The sequence below is a fragment of the Acinonyx jubatus genome, chromosome D2 (assembly GCF_027475565.1).
Source record: "Acinonyx jubatus isolate Ajub_Pintada_27869175 chromosome D2, VMU_Ajub_asm_v1.0, whole genome shotgun sequence".
Classification (NCBI taxonomy): domain Eukaryota; kingdom Metazoa; phylum Chordata; class Mammalia; order Carnivora; family Felidae; genus Acinonyx; species Acinonyx jubatus.
In genome coordinates this window covers 71,639,785-71,656,275 of record NC_069393.1, presented here as the reverse complement: position 1 = coordinate 71,656,275, position 16,491 = coordinate 71,639,785, and the positions used below count along the sequence as shown (strand labels likewise).

At 50.8% G+C, this 16,491-nt stretch overlaps 1 protein-coding gene across 3 annotated transcripts in view; it reads left to right on the top strand.

Moving 5' to 3' along the window:
* The window catches only part of HSPA12A (heat shock protein family A (Hsp70) member 12A), a 165,566-nt gene that overhangs the window by 123,908 nt on the left and 25,167 nt on the right, over positions 1–16,491 (top strand). For all 3 annotated transcript variants that reach the window (XM_053207360.1, XM_053207359.1, XM_027063205.2), the window contains 4 exons: positions 6,204–6,289; positions 7,791–7,918; positions 11,554–11,740; positions 14,056–14,160. In XM_053207360.1, coding sequence (XP_053063335.1) covers positions 6,204–6,289; positions 7,791–7,918; positions 11,554–11,740; positions 14,056–14,160 — 506 coding nt within the window. The remainder of the gene's footprint in view (positions 1–6,203; positions 6,290–7,790; positions 7,919–11,553; positions 11,741–14,055; positions 14,161–16,491) is intronic.

The window sequence follows — 16,491 nt, the reverse complement described above, 5'->3', positions numbered from 1 at the left end:
AGGGACTTGGGGGGCTCACTGCCTCTGGGGAAATCCAGTTCCTCCAGTTCTCTCTCATTGGGGCACCTCATCTCCTAAACCATCCCAAGGGGTAGATAATTGGAGGATGTGCCCAGTGTCAGGATGGGCCTGGTGTAGCCTGCTTCTCTCGGCTGTGCCCGGTGTTGTGGTTTCTGCCACTGTAAATACTCATTTCCATAATTATTATTTAGTGTTTGGAGAGCAGCTGTTTTACACTCAGTGTTCTTTGTAGCCAGGAGGGTCTCCCAGTTCATGCCAATAAAATTTCCATTTACTCTGGACATCAACCATGGTGATTAAAAAAGAAACCCCATAAATTATTTACTGAAATGGAAATTCAGCTTACAGTAATAATGCATTAGTTCAGCTAGCCATGGAGCCTGTTATAGGGTAATAAATTTTTTTTAATTTTCCTTCTTAAAAGATTTTTTCCCGTCACCTACCCATGACCTTGAGCTGATCAATTTTCAAAGATGACAGTGCAGGGAAGGCATATAAGGAGAGAGAGAAAGGGAGAGCTTTTTACAAATAGCCTGGTTTTAGGCAATTGTCAGCAAATACCTGTTATCTCACAGCTAGGAGGGGAAGGAAATGAAAATATTTATTGCATTTTGTAAATTGGAAGGACTAGACCTTAAAAATCCTCTTGAAATTGACATTCATTTGATAGATATATGAATCTGAAAACTAGAAAGAAGGTCTATTTGGAAAAGCTGGGGAGTCACCATTGTTGAGACCACCTGTCATTTCACATATGAGCCTACAGCCTTATAGAATAAAGTCAGCCCTAGGGTTCTGTCTTTTTTTTTTTTTTTTAATGTTGTATTTATGGAGCAGCATTGATTTTATGTATCTCAGAAAGTCTACAATTCTGCTCACGGCCATTTGCTGACTAATGTCTCCAGCAGGGAAAAACGACAAGCAAGTTCATGAGTTATGGCTGGCTTTGACATTTTCTTATCCAGACTATTTTTTATTTTAAGAACATCTGCTTTGATTAAAGCCATTGGAGCCAGGAGCAAATAAAAATGTGTCTGAATTTTACATGTCTGGCATTCTATAGGAGGAACCCCGATGAAATCTGTGACTTAATTCTCACACCCTTAAGGCAAGTGATTCGTATTAACCTAGTAAATTCGATTAGTTTCTCTTCCACTGTCTGGTTTGGGGTTCTAGGAAAATCCCTGTGGCAGGAGACTTGTGGGTTGAGCCATACTTTTACTTATTTATAGCCTCTACTTTGCTGCAAAGATATTTTCATTTCTTTGTCTATACCTCTTTGCCAAAAACATTATCTTAAAAGTGACTTGGTTGAAGAATGTGTTGGGAGATGAGTCCCAGGTTGAGTGAACCTAGAAACACCCTTATCAACTTATTTTTGTATTCACACAAACTAAAAAACAAAATTGCATAGCAAATACACAAGACAGAAGTGACATTAAATTGTTTGAAACTAATAGCAAAGGAAACCCGGCAATTTCTCTTGCTCTGCTGGAAAGCTTCAGGGTCTCTTCGCCCTCAGCTTACCATAGGTCTGTGGCTGATTGTCTGCATTCTTGCAGTATTCAGTGTTTCGCTGATTCTGTGATGTGAAGTCATCAGCTCCCTCTGTGTTACCGCATTTCAGGGTGACTTAGTGCTTGGAGTGGAAGATACTGCGAGTGTCTATTTAATGTAGCTGCAACGGTGGAGTGTGTCTTTAATGTCTCAGGTCCCTCAGCTCTGCCCTTGATGACACTTCCTGGTGGAGTATTCTTCTTTAATCTCTGGTTTGCCAGTTTCTTCTCCCTGCCTCCACAGATGGGTGTCAATTCTGTTTCCATCAGCTTCCTTTCTGTCCCCCAAGGCTGCACTCTGAAAATCTCCATTTAGCTCTGCCTTGCTTTTCTGTTCCCGATGGGCTCAAGGACTTCTGTGTGTACCGCTGGACTATTATGTAGGTGGGCATATTCACGGGGCAGGTGTTATTGTTGTGGTTTTATGGAGAAGCATAGACAGGTCCATAATTAGTGATGGTTGGCGTTTCCTGCTGTGGATTATGGCCTATGTATAAGCAGTAGCCAGGACGCTCAGCAGGTGCCTTGTGCATATAGATATTCCATATATCAACTTTTATCTCAGATCTGTCACATACCCATAGATCAATAATATTCCATTGGGGCACCTGGGTGGCTCAGTCGGTTGTGCATCCGACTTCGTCTCAGGTCATGATCTCATGGCTCGCGAGTTCAAGCCCCGCGTCGGGCTCTGTCCTGACAGCTCGGAGCCTGGAGCCTGCTTCAGATTCTGTGTCCCCCCCTCTCTCTGCCCCTCCCCCACTCATGCTCTGTCTTTCTCTGCCTCTCAAAGATCAAGAAATATAATAAAAAAATTAAAAAAAAATAATATTCCATTGACTCCATTCTGTTTATTCCTAATTACTTACCCATTGAACAAGAGCTTTCCAGCTTGGTTAAGATCATTAACACGCTGGAAATTCCCCATACCCCTCAGGACCTGCAGTAGGCTTTTCCATATTCTTTTCCCCACGAATTTTTGAGCACCACTTGGACATCCTAAAAAATAAGACAGTAATGTCACTGCGGGCTTTGTGTACTCCTGTGCTGGATTGGTACACCTTAACTGGTGACTAATCTTTGGTTTGGGTTGTGCAAAGCTATAGATGTGGGCGTGCATGATATGGATGCATCTATAAAAATGTTACTTCTCCATGCCTTCTATGCAAATCAGTTTTACATCATCACATGGTACAGCTGCGATTTCATTTCTGATGGAGAAAGTCCATGAAATTCAATTGCCCTGAGGCCCGGCTGAGTAACCTGCAAGGAATTGGGTGGGGGAGGGACACGGAGAACCAAAAAAATCCTTGTGTCTTGTCCTCACGTATCCTGGAGTCCTCTGGGGGCCCAAGGCATGTGTTCAACGTGTGGCCCAACACATGCTCTTTTGCAAGTCAGTGGGACATGCGCTGGGAAGAGCTGAGTGATGGGATAATTAGAACCAAGCAGACAGCGGGGTGGATGGTTTGTCTGTAGATAATAGCTTGTTTGCTAATTGCCAACACCAGATTTACTGGGCAATTAGACATTTGGTATCTTCTAAGACCTTCTGTGCAAATGTGGACACATGGCCGCGGGCTTTGCAGGTAGCAGGTGGAGAGAAGGTGGCTCCCAGTGCTGGATGGCATCTCTGTAGGCTGCCCAAGGGGCCATGGGCAGGGCAGACTTCTCGCCGACAGGCGGGAAGGCCCATCTGGCTGGGCTCCCTGGCGCAGAGGCAGGATTCCCCCCTGTTTTATGGAAGGGGGTGCCCTTGGCCGGGAGATTAGCAAAGCAGGTGGACTTTCGCAGGCTGGGCCAGGAGCCTGGCTTATGTCTCCCTTCTCTTTTCAAGAGCACCAACCCATGGGTGCTAACAGGAATCAGAAATTGCTTTCTAAGATGAGCAAGTTGCGTTTTTTTTTTTTTTTTAATGAGAACATGTTTATTGTGATAAAGTATCTAGAACATAAAATTTGCCATTTTAACATTTCTTAAGCGTACCCATCAAGGGAATTAATTGCATCCACAGTGTTGTGCAACCACCATCGCCACTATTTTCAAACCTTGCTCATCACTCAAAATGGAAACTCTGCACTCCCCATTCCTTCCTCCCCCCCACCGCCAACCCCTGGTAACTTCCGATCTACTGTTTGTCTCTATGAACTTGCCTGCTCTAGATATTTCATGCAAGTAGAATTACACAATATTTGTCCTCTTGCGTCCAGCGTATTTTACTCGGCGCAGTGTTTTCTTGGTCCATCCATGTTACAACGTGTACAAGAATTTCATTCCTTTTTACAGCCGCATAATATTTCATGGCATGGCCATGTCACATTTTGTTCTCATCTGTTCACGGGTACTTGGCTTATTTCCACTTTCTGGTGACTGTGAATAACATCGCAGTGAACATGCACATACCAGCTTGAACCCCTGTTTTCAGATCTTTGGGGTAGGCACCCAGGAGTAGGATTGCTGTGTCATACGGTAATTCCTATATTTGACTTTTTGAGGATCCGCTATGCTGTTTTCCGGAGCAGCTGTACCATTTTGCACTCCCAGGTAGCTACAAGGGCCCCAGTTTCTTGCCAACATTTGTTATTCCTTTCTTTTTTTTCTTTTTTTTATCGCAGCCATCTTGGTGGGCGTGAAGCAGTTAGCGCATGGTGGTTTGGATTTGCGTGTCTCCACGAACCGGTGATGCGAAACATCTTCTCACGCGCTTCTTGACCATTTGTCTTCTTTGGAGAAATGGCTGGTGAAGCCCTTTCACCTACCAGCTCTTTCGGCCTCTGTCCTTACTGGCTTCTGCACGTGTCTCCCAGGGGTTGGAATTGGAGACTCCTCAGGAGGAGGGGGACCGTATGCCTGCAGCGAGCGGAGGTGGCTGTGCAGATCTGAAGCCTCACATTCACTCTTGCATGATTTGTTTCATTCCCTCAGCCCATTTGGCACCTGCTGTAGTGATGCTATTTGAGCTCTCACCAAGCAGGAAAAAAAACCAAAAATCAGTGAGTGTGTGGGATTAACCCAAGTGACTTGGCAGCAGAAGCAGATGGAACCACGCCTGTCCTCCCGTAGAAACATCTAGGCTCTGTCAGACACCTCACACCCTCTGGGTTTCCTTGACCACAAGTATTGTTAGCCAAGTACCCATTTTTTTTTCCTGCCGGGTATCAGGCTGTGTGCTGCTAGATGGGGAGTATTCGCAGAGCACCCCAGATAACACCTGGTATTGGAAGGTGCTCAGGGTCGGCCGTTGTCACCAGGGTGGGAGCCTACCGTCCCTGCTCCGCTGCTGGCCCTGTGGGTCCTCGGTGGCGGGCAGGGAGAGAGCAGTGTGGGGCTTCCAGCGGGGACAGTGTGACTTCTCCCTGGGTGCTCATTCCTGGGGGAGAGCCACTGGGCTCTCGCAAGGTGTCAGGACAGACGTCAGTATCGGAATAATTGCGAGAGGAGCAGGGCAATCAACAAAATGACGTTCGTCTGCTTTGCTCTGGGCTCTTCTCTGGTTTGACCTTATAGGGCCCCACCCACGTGCAGGGTCTAGGTATGCTGATCCACCTGTCATTCTGCTGTGGTTTTTCTTTTTTCTTTTTTAATTTGTTAATGTTTATTCATTTTTGAGAGACAGAGCGTGAGCAGGCGAGGGGCAGAGAGAGAGGGAGACACAGAAGCTGAAACAGGCTCCAGGCTCTGAGCTGTCAGCACAGAGCCCCACGCGGGGCTCAAACTCATGAACCTTGAGATCATGACCTGAGCCGAAGTCGGCTGCTTAACCGACTGAGCCACCTGGGCGCCCCTGTGGTTTTTCTTATTGAATGTCAAAGACCTTCAGTATCGCCGAAGAGAGATGAGTTCCCCATGTTGTGATGCGGCCTCATGCTGGAGGGAGGGAGGAGGGGACGTGTCCACCAAGCAAGGAAGTTCCTTCCGGAAGCTGCAGTCCTGTCCTATGTTCCTATAAGGGGGCTTGTTGGTCTGTGGGGTTGGGTAGGGAACCTGAGGGTTGTGGATACTCTTTCAAAAAACATGGCACACAGAAGTTTGCACAGGTGGCTGCAGGTTTGGCCTGTCATGGTGCCTGGCTTAAGAACCAGTTCTTTAGAGGGCGCAAGCCTGGAGCTGAGGCCACGTGGGGATTGGGCAGCATCTCTGCTAAGTGGGGGTTGGGGGTGGCACGCAGCGAGAGGCCTGGTGGCCACTGGGAGAAGAGGAACGTTTCATCTGGCCAAGTTTTCAACGTTTATTTATTTTTTGGGACAGAGAGAGACAGAGCATGAACGGGGGAGGGGCAGAGAGAGAGGGAGACACAGAATCGGAAACAGGCTCCAGGCTCCGAGCCATCAGCCCAGAGCCTGACGCGGGGCTCGAACTCACGGACCGCGAGATCGTGACCTGGCTGAAGTCGGACGCTCAACCGACTGCGCCACCCAGGTGCCCCAGTCTGGCCAAGTTTTAAATACCACATACGAGGGGGTGCCAGAACAGACACTCTACGTTCATGGCCGGGTTCAGCCTGGCCTACGACGTTAGCTGGCTTTCTGGGGGGCAGTAGCATCTGTAGCAGCAAAGCCAGGCAGCTCGCTTCTGCCCCCTGGGTCAGCCCGTGCCACTTCTAAGCACATTTGTCTTTCCTTTCAGAAACAGCCCCCACGTCTGCATATTCATCTCCGGCCCGGAGTCTGGGGGACACGGGAATAACGCCATTGTCCCCTTCCCATATTGTGGTAAGAAATGCGTATGTATGTGTGGGGATATGTGCTGATTATCTTTGGTTTCTGGATGTGCCCTCACGAGACAGGCTGCTGGGCAGCCCCTCACATTCATGGGTGGAGATTACATTGTCCTGGTACCAGCCTCGGGAGCCCACCCAGCCCCTTCCCCACCCTGGGCCTGGAAAGGCTTTCTATAGTGTGACTGGTGCTTCTGGAGCTCTTGGCCTGGGTGGGTACCAGGCAGGGTGGGAGCAACCCTTTAAAGATCGAGGGCCCAGAGGTGGTGAGGCATCCTTCTGGAACGGAGCAGCCGCATCTGGCCGGTGCTCCAGTGAAATGCAGTTGCTACAGTTCACTGCTGTGTCCACACGCGTGTGGCTGGGCTTGCTTCTCGCACAGCCGGCCCCAGAGAGAAGACCTGAATAGCGAGGGGGCTGGAGACTGGGCATTTGCTCCCACCTGACCCCTCACTGAAAAGATGGATATTGTGAGGCAGCTCTTCAAGGGGCCCACACGTAGCCGACCAGACAAAAGTAACCAGGGGAGGGGTAGCTTCCTGGGTACCAGCCTGTCCTGGTTTTCCTGGAACCATCTGCGTTTTACCTTATTCAGCGTCCTGGAACTCCCTCGGTCCCGGGGGACCCGGGAAGCTGGCCACCTATGGCTGGGCCCTCATATGGCAGGTTTGCAAACTCTGCACCCTGAGGGCTCCTATAAGAGCTCAGGGTCACCTTGGGGTATGTGGGGATGGGGGTCAGTGGGGAGAGGCCAGAGGGGCAGAGATCTCACCCCCTGCTCTAAACAATACACTTCAAACCCCAAATGTATTGATTTCTAATGTGGAGCTCTGTGGACATATAAAAAAGTCTACATGCTCAAAAAAAAAAAAAAATGGTTTGGAAAGCTGGAGTGGCCTGACCCGCTTGCTTAATGTTGAGGAACGTCTCTGGTCCCCAAGGGGCTAGGACTTGCCAGGATCACATGGTGAGGGGCCCTGGCATGCAAAGCCTTATTCCCGCTCACAACACATCTGAGCAGATGGAGTGCTCGCCTGGGTGTGCCCAGACCACAGCTGGCAGAGAATATTCTGGGCGGGCAGTGTCTGGAGGTCTGCACAGGAACTCGGGGAGGGCAGTGAGGGGAAGATTGTGTCAGTCAAGGAACCCCTGGGCTTCCAGACTGGATGGCGAAACTTCCATAATTTGTCATGGTCATAAGCAGTTGATAAAGGGGGTGGGGGCAAGCTCTAGGCGAGTGACCTCACCCTGTCAGCTTGGCCCTCCACTCAGGGACAGCTCCATTCCTCCCTGAACTACCTGGGTGGGGGGCTGAGGCTGGCCTGCCTTCTCCATAAGGCTCACCGTGTGGCACACTTGAGCCAGAATTCTGTCTGTAGTGGGGGGCACAACTGGGCACAACACACCCCCCCCCCCAACCCCGGCGTATCCTCCTGAAAGCCAGGCTGGGCCACCGCCACTCCCCACCCCCACACCTTAACTTGGTGTATCTGCAGAATGACGCTGACCCGAATGTCTCGGAACAGCAGACATTTCTCGTGGTGGTGGCCGTTGACTTTGGAACCACGTCCAGTGGCTATGCCTATAGCTTCACCAAGGAGCCAGAATGTATCCACGTGATGAGGTGAGTGCTGTGGTATGGGTGGGGAGGGCCAAGTGCAGGCACCGGTCAGTGCACCTGTGGACACTTGGGGGCGGACCTGGGGGAGGGGAAGGGAGTTAGTTTAAGGAGCAGGTGAGTGGCACTTAGGAGGCGGGTCCTGGATTGTGGCCCAGCTCAGCCCCAAACCCCTGTGCCCCTTTGGGTAAACCGCTCTTATCTCTGGGCTCCAGGTTCCTGGTCTGTAAAAGCGTTGACTTAATTCTGACTCAGTTGGTCTGAGGAAGGGCCTGGACAGCGCGTTTGAAATCTGGCCCAGGTTATTCCAGCATGCAGCTCGGGCAAGAGGTGCTGGCTCAGGGTATCTGTGATGGAGGAGGTCCAGGCATCAGCTCGGCCACATACTGTGTGAGCTTACACAAGCGCTGGGCCTTCTAACCCTCAATTTCCTCATCTGTGAAATGGGGATACTGACTGTCTGCCTCACCGAGTGTGCACAAATGAAATGAGATTTCCCGTCAAGGGCTTAGCACGGACTGAAATGTAAGGAGGCAAGGTGCTAGTTCTTACATGACGGTGACCAGAAGTAGAAAGCACCATGCCTAAGAAAAAACAGAGGGGTGGATTTCAGCCACGTGGACCTGAAGGGTGACCCTGAAGTTGCCCAGGGTCTCTTGGGACACACTCTGTGCTCAGGACACCCCTCCCTCCACCCCCGCCCCACCAGGCACACAGCAGCCTGGCACGCCCTCTCGTCCACCCCATCCGCACGCGTGACCAATTGTCTGCGAGGATTCTGGTCGATCCCAGCACCTACACTGGCTCCTCCGGTCTGGCGCATGGCCCTCCTACAGAGTCTGTGGCCCCTCAAAGCTTTGGGAGCCAGGAGTCGATCACTCTGATTTTCCAAACCCAAGGATGGCTCTCAAGATGCATTGTGATTGGCTTTGCAACAACTCCTTTAGCTGGTAATTGTGGAATTTCGTTATCGCTCCTGGAGTAAGAGCTTACGCGTTTTTATAGCGTGCTGCTTAAAACATAAGTCATGAAGCAAAAGTGACCCCTGCCCCAATCTTGGTTTAGATATCCTAAGAGGCTGCAGAGACCCGGGGGTGTCCTGTCATCAGGAAATAATGAAAAGCCGGTTCTAGTAGAGAAGCCTGATGACAGCATAGCCCTCTGTGTCCAGTCGTCAGCAGGATTCTGCCTCTGGTTAGCCAGACACCTGCCGTGGGGTCTGCTCTGTCATCCCCAGAGAGGGAAACCCCGAAGAGACAAGAGCATGCTAGGAAAAGCTAGAACCAGTGTTTATTAGCTTCTACATAGTTGTTTTAAGAAATGTTGTTTCAAAGGGATAGCCTTGTAATGAAAATTGGAAAGAAAAAAAAAAAAAAAAACCAAGAGCAGAAAACACATTGCAATTGCTTGGGAGGAATTCTCACCCAGTAGCTGCAGCGTTCAGGTTCTCTAGAGACATTATCTCAGTTCTTGTAGAGAAGATTTTGGAGAGGTTCTACCTGAATTTTACTTCAGTCAGAACAGGTTAACATAACCATGATACAGACTGACAAAATCATGACTGAGAAAGCTTAATTTTGTGTATGTTAATAGGAAGGGAGGAATAAAAATTGGAAGGGGAAAAACTCAGGAGGTTCCTTGCCTACTGAAAATGGCAGTGTTAATGGTAACAGGAAGTCCATTCGTTGAAACGTTGGAATGTCACCCTGGCTCAGGTGCCCAGTGTCCGCCTGGGTGATGATCATCCCTGTGTCTCAGTGGGGTCACCACGGGGACGTCTCCCTGGGTAGAAGCCTGCATCTTGATGGAGCTTGACTGGGGCACTTGCCAGGGACGGTTCTGGGCCCATCTGCATGGCAAATCTAGGTCGACTCTCCACCTGGACGGTGATGGTGCCACCAAAGCTTCACGGTGCCGTGTCAGGAGCAGGTGTGAGCTCAGCCAGGTGCTCTGCCACCTTCCTGGCAGGCGGGGGGGGGGGGGGGGGAGAGGCATGCTTCCCCTCCTATTCTGTGTCACCACCAGATGCTCCTCGTAGTGGTCATGTGGCTAGTGGCAGGATGGGAGCCAGCTGCAGAGCCGGGACCTGGTCCAGAAGAGAGCCTCCTGGCCACCGTGGCAGCCGTGGCTTCTCTGCCGTGGCCCCAGAGCAGGAGGGAGAAGCTTCGAGTCACCTGCTTTCTCTACTCTTCTTCGTATTCTCCTTCTTTCTATCTGAGGGAAGGAAGGAAGCTTCTCTGGGGCTCCACTGACCCCCTTCCCCACTCCCTTACCCTCCCATCAGTTCCAGGATGTAATCCCACGGCCTCTGCCTGTCTGTCTGTCCTCACCTCTCGCCTCTTCTGGCACCTCTTCAGCACACAGACTTGCGGGACATAGTCCCTTCCCACCTCACTGCTCCCATCAGGGCTCTCCTGCCACCTTGTCACGGTGGCTGTGACCCTGGTATGGAGGCACCCAAGTCTGTTTCCTCCTGGGTCTCTCCTGTGAACACCAGGCTTACATCTTCAACCCCGTCCTGGGAGTTCAACGCCAGCGGGCTCACCTGGAGTTTCCCACTTTCCTTGGTCAGGGCTCCCGGTTTCTGGGAAGGGCGCTTTCTCCTCTAGGCTCTGAAGTTGGAACATCTGGGAGGTGAGCGCCTGCTCACCTCTGCTGCCATTTAGCCGGGCTCTCACTTGGGACGGCCCCTCCTCCTCCACCGCTTTCCTCTACTCTGGTTGGAGCCCCATTGTCTCTGCTCCCAGAACAGGCCTGAGCCTCCTCAGCCTCCTGGCTTCCTGTCTGGTTCAGTTTGCTCTGTTCAGTCCCAACTCGGATTCTGCCATACCCCTGCCCTAAAACCTTTAGTGGCTCCCTGTTACTCACTGGTTAAGTCTCTCTCTCCCCAGGGGTCTCTTCCACCTGCTTCCAAACACCTTCCCAATCTCGTTTCTCACACTTCCCATTTACATACTCCTTCTCTACCCCACACGGTCGCTTGCATCCCGGTAAATGTCCTGTGTTCACCCACCTCTGAGCAGCCTGCAGTGCCCTTCCGTCCTTCAAGATCTAGCTCTCTGTCAGTCCTTTGAGTCTCTCCTGAGCCCTGCATTCTTCCCCTGCCCCACCACCTGGCACCTCTGCCTTCTCTGACCCCCAGGGCATTTCCCTGGGCCCCTTGTTTCCATGCGATAAGCCTGGTATTTATGTATTTGTTTATACCCTACCTTGTTTTAGAGAGGACACAAACCAGCTATACATTTGCTTTGGGTGCTTGCAAATTAAAAAAAAAACAGACCCCTTATCTCCCCCCAAAAGACATAGCCTACTAGGTTGTGAGTTGTTGGAAGGCAGAGAGATGTTTCGTCTCCTCGTCACTGGCACCTGCACAGAGTAGATCCTCAGTAAACACTGAGTGGAAGGTCAAAGCAGACCTTATTATTCAGCAAGAACCTGGTGCTTGCCCCTTTTGTATTGCTTTCTAAGCAGAGTCGTATCAGTGATCACTGCTCAGCCAGCTGAACCAGAGAGCATCTGTAGCAGCTATTATGAGCACCCACATCTATAAGAATCATGCACGTGTAGGTGCTCGAATCACTGCTGTCCGAACTGGGCTTATGAAAGAAGGTCCCATAACCTCTGCCTTTCCTTGGTGTCAGGCGATGGGAAGGAGGCGACCCTGGGGTGTCCAACCAGAAGACCCCGACCACCATCTTGTTGACTCCCGAGAGGAAATTCCACAGCTTTGGATATGCCGCCAGGGACTTTTACCATGACCTGGATCCCAACGAGGCCAAGCAGTGGCTGTACCTGGAGAAGTTCAAGATGAAGTTGCATACCACTGGGGTAAGCTAAACTCTCCCTGGCCCCGGGTCCTCCGCATTGGAGAGACAGGGTTCCTCCAGCCTGGGTGGGGGAGGTCCTTCCAACTCAGGAAACCCTTAGGTTTCTCCCAAGCAGAAATTAACATCCATTTACCTTGATCTTAGAGATGACCTGGCGCACTCAACACTTTTGTGGAGTAGACAGCACTTCCTTTTATACACGTGGGCAGAGAGATATTCAGAATATTTAACAACTTGTTTGCCTTGGAAACTGACCAGAGTGGACGCTGGCTGGAGGCATAGGGGTGGGGGACATGCCATGCCAGGAGATCCCCCTTCGGTTGCTGGGTTGTTGGGAGATCGGGAATTCTGAAGGAGGGACTTGGGGGCTCGGGGCATTTGGGGGACCTAGGACAGTAGCTATTAACTAACTAGTTTAGAAGTAACAACTGGCAGGGCACCTGGGTGGCTCAGTCAGTTAAACGTCTGACTCTTGATTTTGGCTCAGGTCATGACCTCACGGTTTGTGAGATCAGGCCCCACGTCAGGCTCTGAGCTGAGTGTGGTACCTACCCGGGATAGTCTCCCTTTCAATCTCTCTCTCTCAATCAATCAATCAATCAATTTAAAAAAAAAGTAACAACTGGCCCATTCCTCTCTGTGTGGGGAAGCAGGCAGCTCAGGAAATCAAGTGCCCGATTATTAGAGGCTCAACTCCCAGTTCTAGAAGCTGTCTCCATCAGTTAGGCCCGTCTCCCAAGCTTCATGGAGACATTTGGGCCACAGGATAGGTTCTCCTCAGTTTGAGCACTTTATCCCATAAATTTTCCTTAATTCTTGGTACTTAGAGATTCAGGATGGCAATGGTGTTTAAGACCCCGGGACCAGACGGCCTCGATTTAAAAATCCTGCCTCTGCCACCTTCAAGATACTTAATCCAAGTTACTTAACCTCTCTGCGCCTCCTGTAAAATAGAGACACTGACAGTGCCTTCTTCATGGGGATGTTGTAAGGATTAACGGAATCAAAATACGCAAAGCTCTTAGAGCCAGCCTGGTACTTAGTAAGTTCTAGTTAATTGCTAGCTCCCATTATTGCTTTCCTTGTGGGCTCTTAAGTGCTTGCAGATGACAAGACAAATGTTAATGGAAACCCAGCTGCCAGCACCCGGTCTCCAAGGCTGTGTGCTGCTTGGTGTGGTTCTATCTCTGTGAAGCAGACAGACTTCTGCTAGAAATAACATCCTTCCCGGTTCACCTGATGGGATTCAGTGCTGAACAGCAATCTTGTGCAGGTGGAAAGCACAGGAATTTTTTCAGTTTTGAATGTTTTCAGTTCTGAGCCTATGGCTTCCAGGTGCTCGGCCACCTCTCTGAGCCTGGGAGTCGCCTCCCCAAATCTGGAGCGTCTCTGCTGAGCACCAGGGGTGGGAGGTGGCTGGTTGGGAGGAGTGAGTTTGCGTCCATGGCTCAGGACAGCTGACAGGCTCCACGAGGCCGGTTTAGTAGCCTCGTGCCCCTTCATGCTCTAAAGGCAAAGCCTAGTTATCCAGCCGGGATCGATCCGGAGGCCCCACTGATTTTTTGCCCCGGCAGTAATGAGCCTGTTGGTTTCGGGCTGACTTGGGAGCGTCCTCCTGATGTTCGCTCCCATTCTCTGCCCATCTCCACCCTGTGAGCACTTTTCCTGTCGTTTTTTTTATGACCCCAGTCCAGCCAGCGTCTCCCAGAGCATCCTCTACCCAAGGACCAGACTGCTTTAGCTTCTGGCAGAGGGAGGGAGGCAGTGATGCTGTGCTCCCAAGAGGATTAAGCACAAGCCTTAAAATAGGAGCTCTTCTATTTTGGAGACTTGGTTGGCAGCCTATTGGGAAACGAAAGCTTCATGTCTGTTTAAGCATCGTGCACGTCAGCGAGTTGGTGTGATTATTTAGGCCTCCGCCAGGGGGGCTCCTGAGGGTGACCATGTGTGTCCAAGTGTGGAAATAGTATGTAAATGGCATCAGCAGTGGTGCCTGCTGACTTTTCCCCCTTCCTGGGCTCTGTCACTGTGCCGAGACCTCTGCTCTGTGAGGATCCAGGAGAGAGAGAACAAGAGGGAGGGAGGAAAATAGGGAGAAGTGGAGGGAGGGGCTGAAGGGGACAGCAAGGGCCCCCGACAGAGTAAGGGGACAATGCTGCCAGTCTCATTTTGGGGGACACACTATCCTGGTCTCCCAAATATCAAGAAACAGAAATACGGCTCACCGGGCTCCCCAGATCCCTAGGTAGCAGTTCCCGAAGCTACAAGGTGTGTTTCTCCTCCCTGGCCTTACTATTCCTTCCTCTCCCCCACCAGGACCTCACCATGGATACAGACTTAACGGCAGCAAACGGCAAGAAAGTCAAAGCCCTTGAAATCTTCGCTTACGCCCTGCAGTACTTCAAGGAGCAGGCGCTGAAGGTAGGGCACGTGCCAGCGCCTTGTGGTGGGGGAGGTGCACCTGCCAGCCGGGGTGGGGGGGGGTGCGGTAACGCCCTGAGGGAGGACAGGTAGGACTGGCATTCACAAAGCAGGATGCACCCTCATGCACTGCTGGCCGGAATGGAAAATGGCACAGCTGCCGTGGAAAAGTCTGGCAGATTCTCAAGGTTAAACACAGAGCTACCCCATGAGCCAGCGATTCTACTCCTCGGCAGACACCTAAGAAAAATGAAAACATGTATTCACACAAAAACTCGCATGTGAGTGTTTATAGCGGCGCTTTCTGTAATAACAGAAAAGCAAAACAGCGCGAACGTCCGCCAGCGAGCAGGTTACGAAGTGGGGTCTGTCCCTACAATGGGATATTATTCAGCCATAAAAAGGAATAGAGCACTGATGCCCAGGACAACATGGGTGAACCCTGAACACGTTCTGCTAAGGAGGAGAAGCCAGACGATACTGGAGGATTCCATTTGTATGCAATGGCCAGAGGAGGCAAGTCCACAGAGACAGGAAGCAGATTCGAGGTTGCCAGGGGCTGGGGGAGGGGGGGGGGGAGGAGTGACAGCTAATAGGAACGGGGTTTCTCTGCGGGGTGATGGACTCAGTGTGATGGTTGCACAACCTTGTGAATCTGCTACAACCCACTGAACTGTACAGTCTAAGAAGGAGAATTTTAGGGAGCACCTGGGTGGCTCGGTTGGTTAAGCGTCCAACTCTTGATTTTGGCTCAGATCATGACCTCACGGTTCATGAGTTCTAGTTGCGCATCAGGCTCCATACTGATAGCACCGAGCCTGCTTGGGATTCTGTCTCTCCTTCTGTCTCTGCCCCTCCCACTCTCCCCCTTAACATAAATAAACTTTTTTTTATAAAGGAGAATTTTATGGTATGTGAATTATATCTCCGTAAACAAACAAATAAATGAACAAAAAACAGAAAAAGGGGCAGAAGACACACGTAGCAGCTGTGTGATCTCGGGCAAGGCGCTTAATTTCTCCAACACCCACCTCCCTAACCTGAAGAGTGGGGCAGGTTGTGTGCCTCGTGGGTTGATGTTAAACCTTCCTCCGGGCTGCGCACAGTAAACTATTGGCAAATGGTTGCTGCTGTCCCTCCCAGACCCCACGGAAGCTGCTGGTATATGAGTGAACCCCTGGGATGACTGTTGCAAAGGTTTGTGCAGTGATGGTCCTGGATGTGGGAGAATGGCTAATTTCTAAGTGGAATACAGCTGTCCACTCAGTGTCCTCCCATGGGCATGGTGATGAGTGGGTGTGTAAATCAGATGTGTGTACTGAGCTTTATCCACAAAGAATTGGGAACTTTAGAAGCATTTGGTATTATGTGATCACTAGTAGAAATTTAGTGAATTCTGGAAATAGAGTTCTAGAAATAGGGCTCAAGGGAAACAAAGATGTGAGAACGTGATACTGCTTTCATTCATTCAAGTACCTTCTTCATTTTTCTTTCTTTCTTTCTTCCTTCCTTTCCTTCCCTCCCTCCCTCCCTCCCTCCCTCCCTCCCTCCCTCCCTTCCTTCCTTCCTTCCTTCCTTCCTTCCTTCCTTCCTTCCTTCCTTCCTTCCTGTGTGCCAGATCCGAAGGAGTGTCAAAATAAACACAGTGCGAAGGAGCATGTAGTCAATGGGTCAGTGCTGTGAGGGGGTAACTAACTGGGTGTTTGGTGAAGGCAGAGATTCTGCCCAAAGTGCAGCATCAGGAAAGACTCCCTGGACGAGGAGCATTGGGGGCCTCTCACTGGCAGCAGCTGGAAGGGTGGGTGTTTCAAGAACAGCACAGGGGAAGAACACAGCCAACAGCTGTGGAAAGCAAGCAGTTTTGAGTGGGAGAAGGGCACAGCTGTAGAATAGAATGGGAACAGTGAGCTCGGGTCGAGGCTGCGCAGAGCCTCGAATGGCAAGCTAAGGAACTTCTTGGGTAATGGAGAGCCATCAAAGGATTTCTAATAGGGGAATGTCATGGCCACAGACATAGCATTAGAAGGAGGGAGACCACCGCATCCCAGGGCCTGTAGGGCGGAGGAAAGCCATGTGGAGGCAGCTGACTCCGATCCTAAAGCAGGTGTGTCTGAAGGCTCTGAGACTCTGAGACAGAGTGGCAGGTCATTTAGGGAGCGTGAAGACCAAGAAGAAAGACGGGGGGCGGCGAGGGAAGAAGTGGATCCTGGGAAATAATTCTTCCACCAGAAGGGGAGAGGGGAGAGGACAGAAGAAGGAGTAAGAGGGAGGAGGTAGTAAGGGGAGAGCACCATCATTCCTGGGGACAGCCAAGCAGACCAGGAGGGCCCA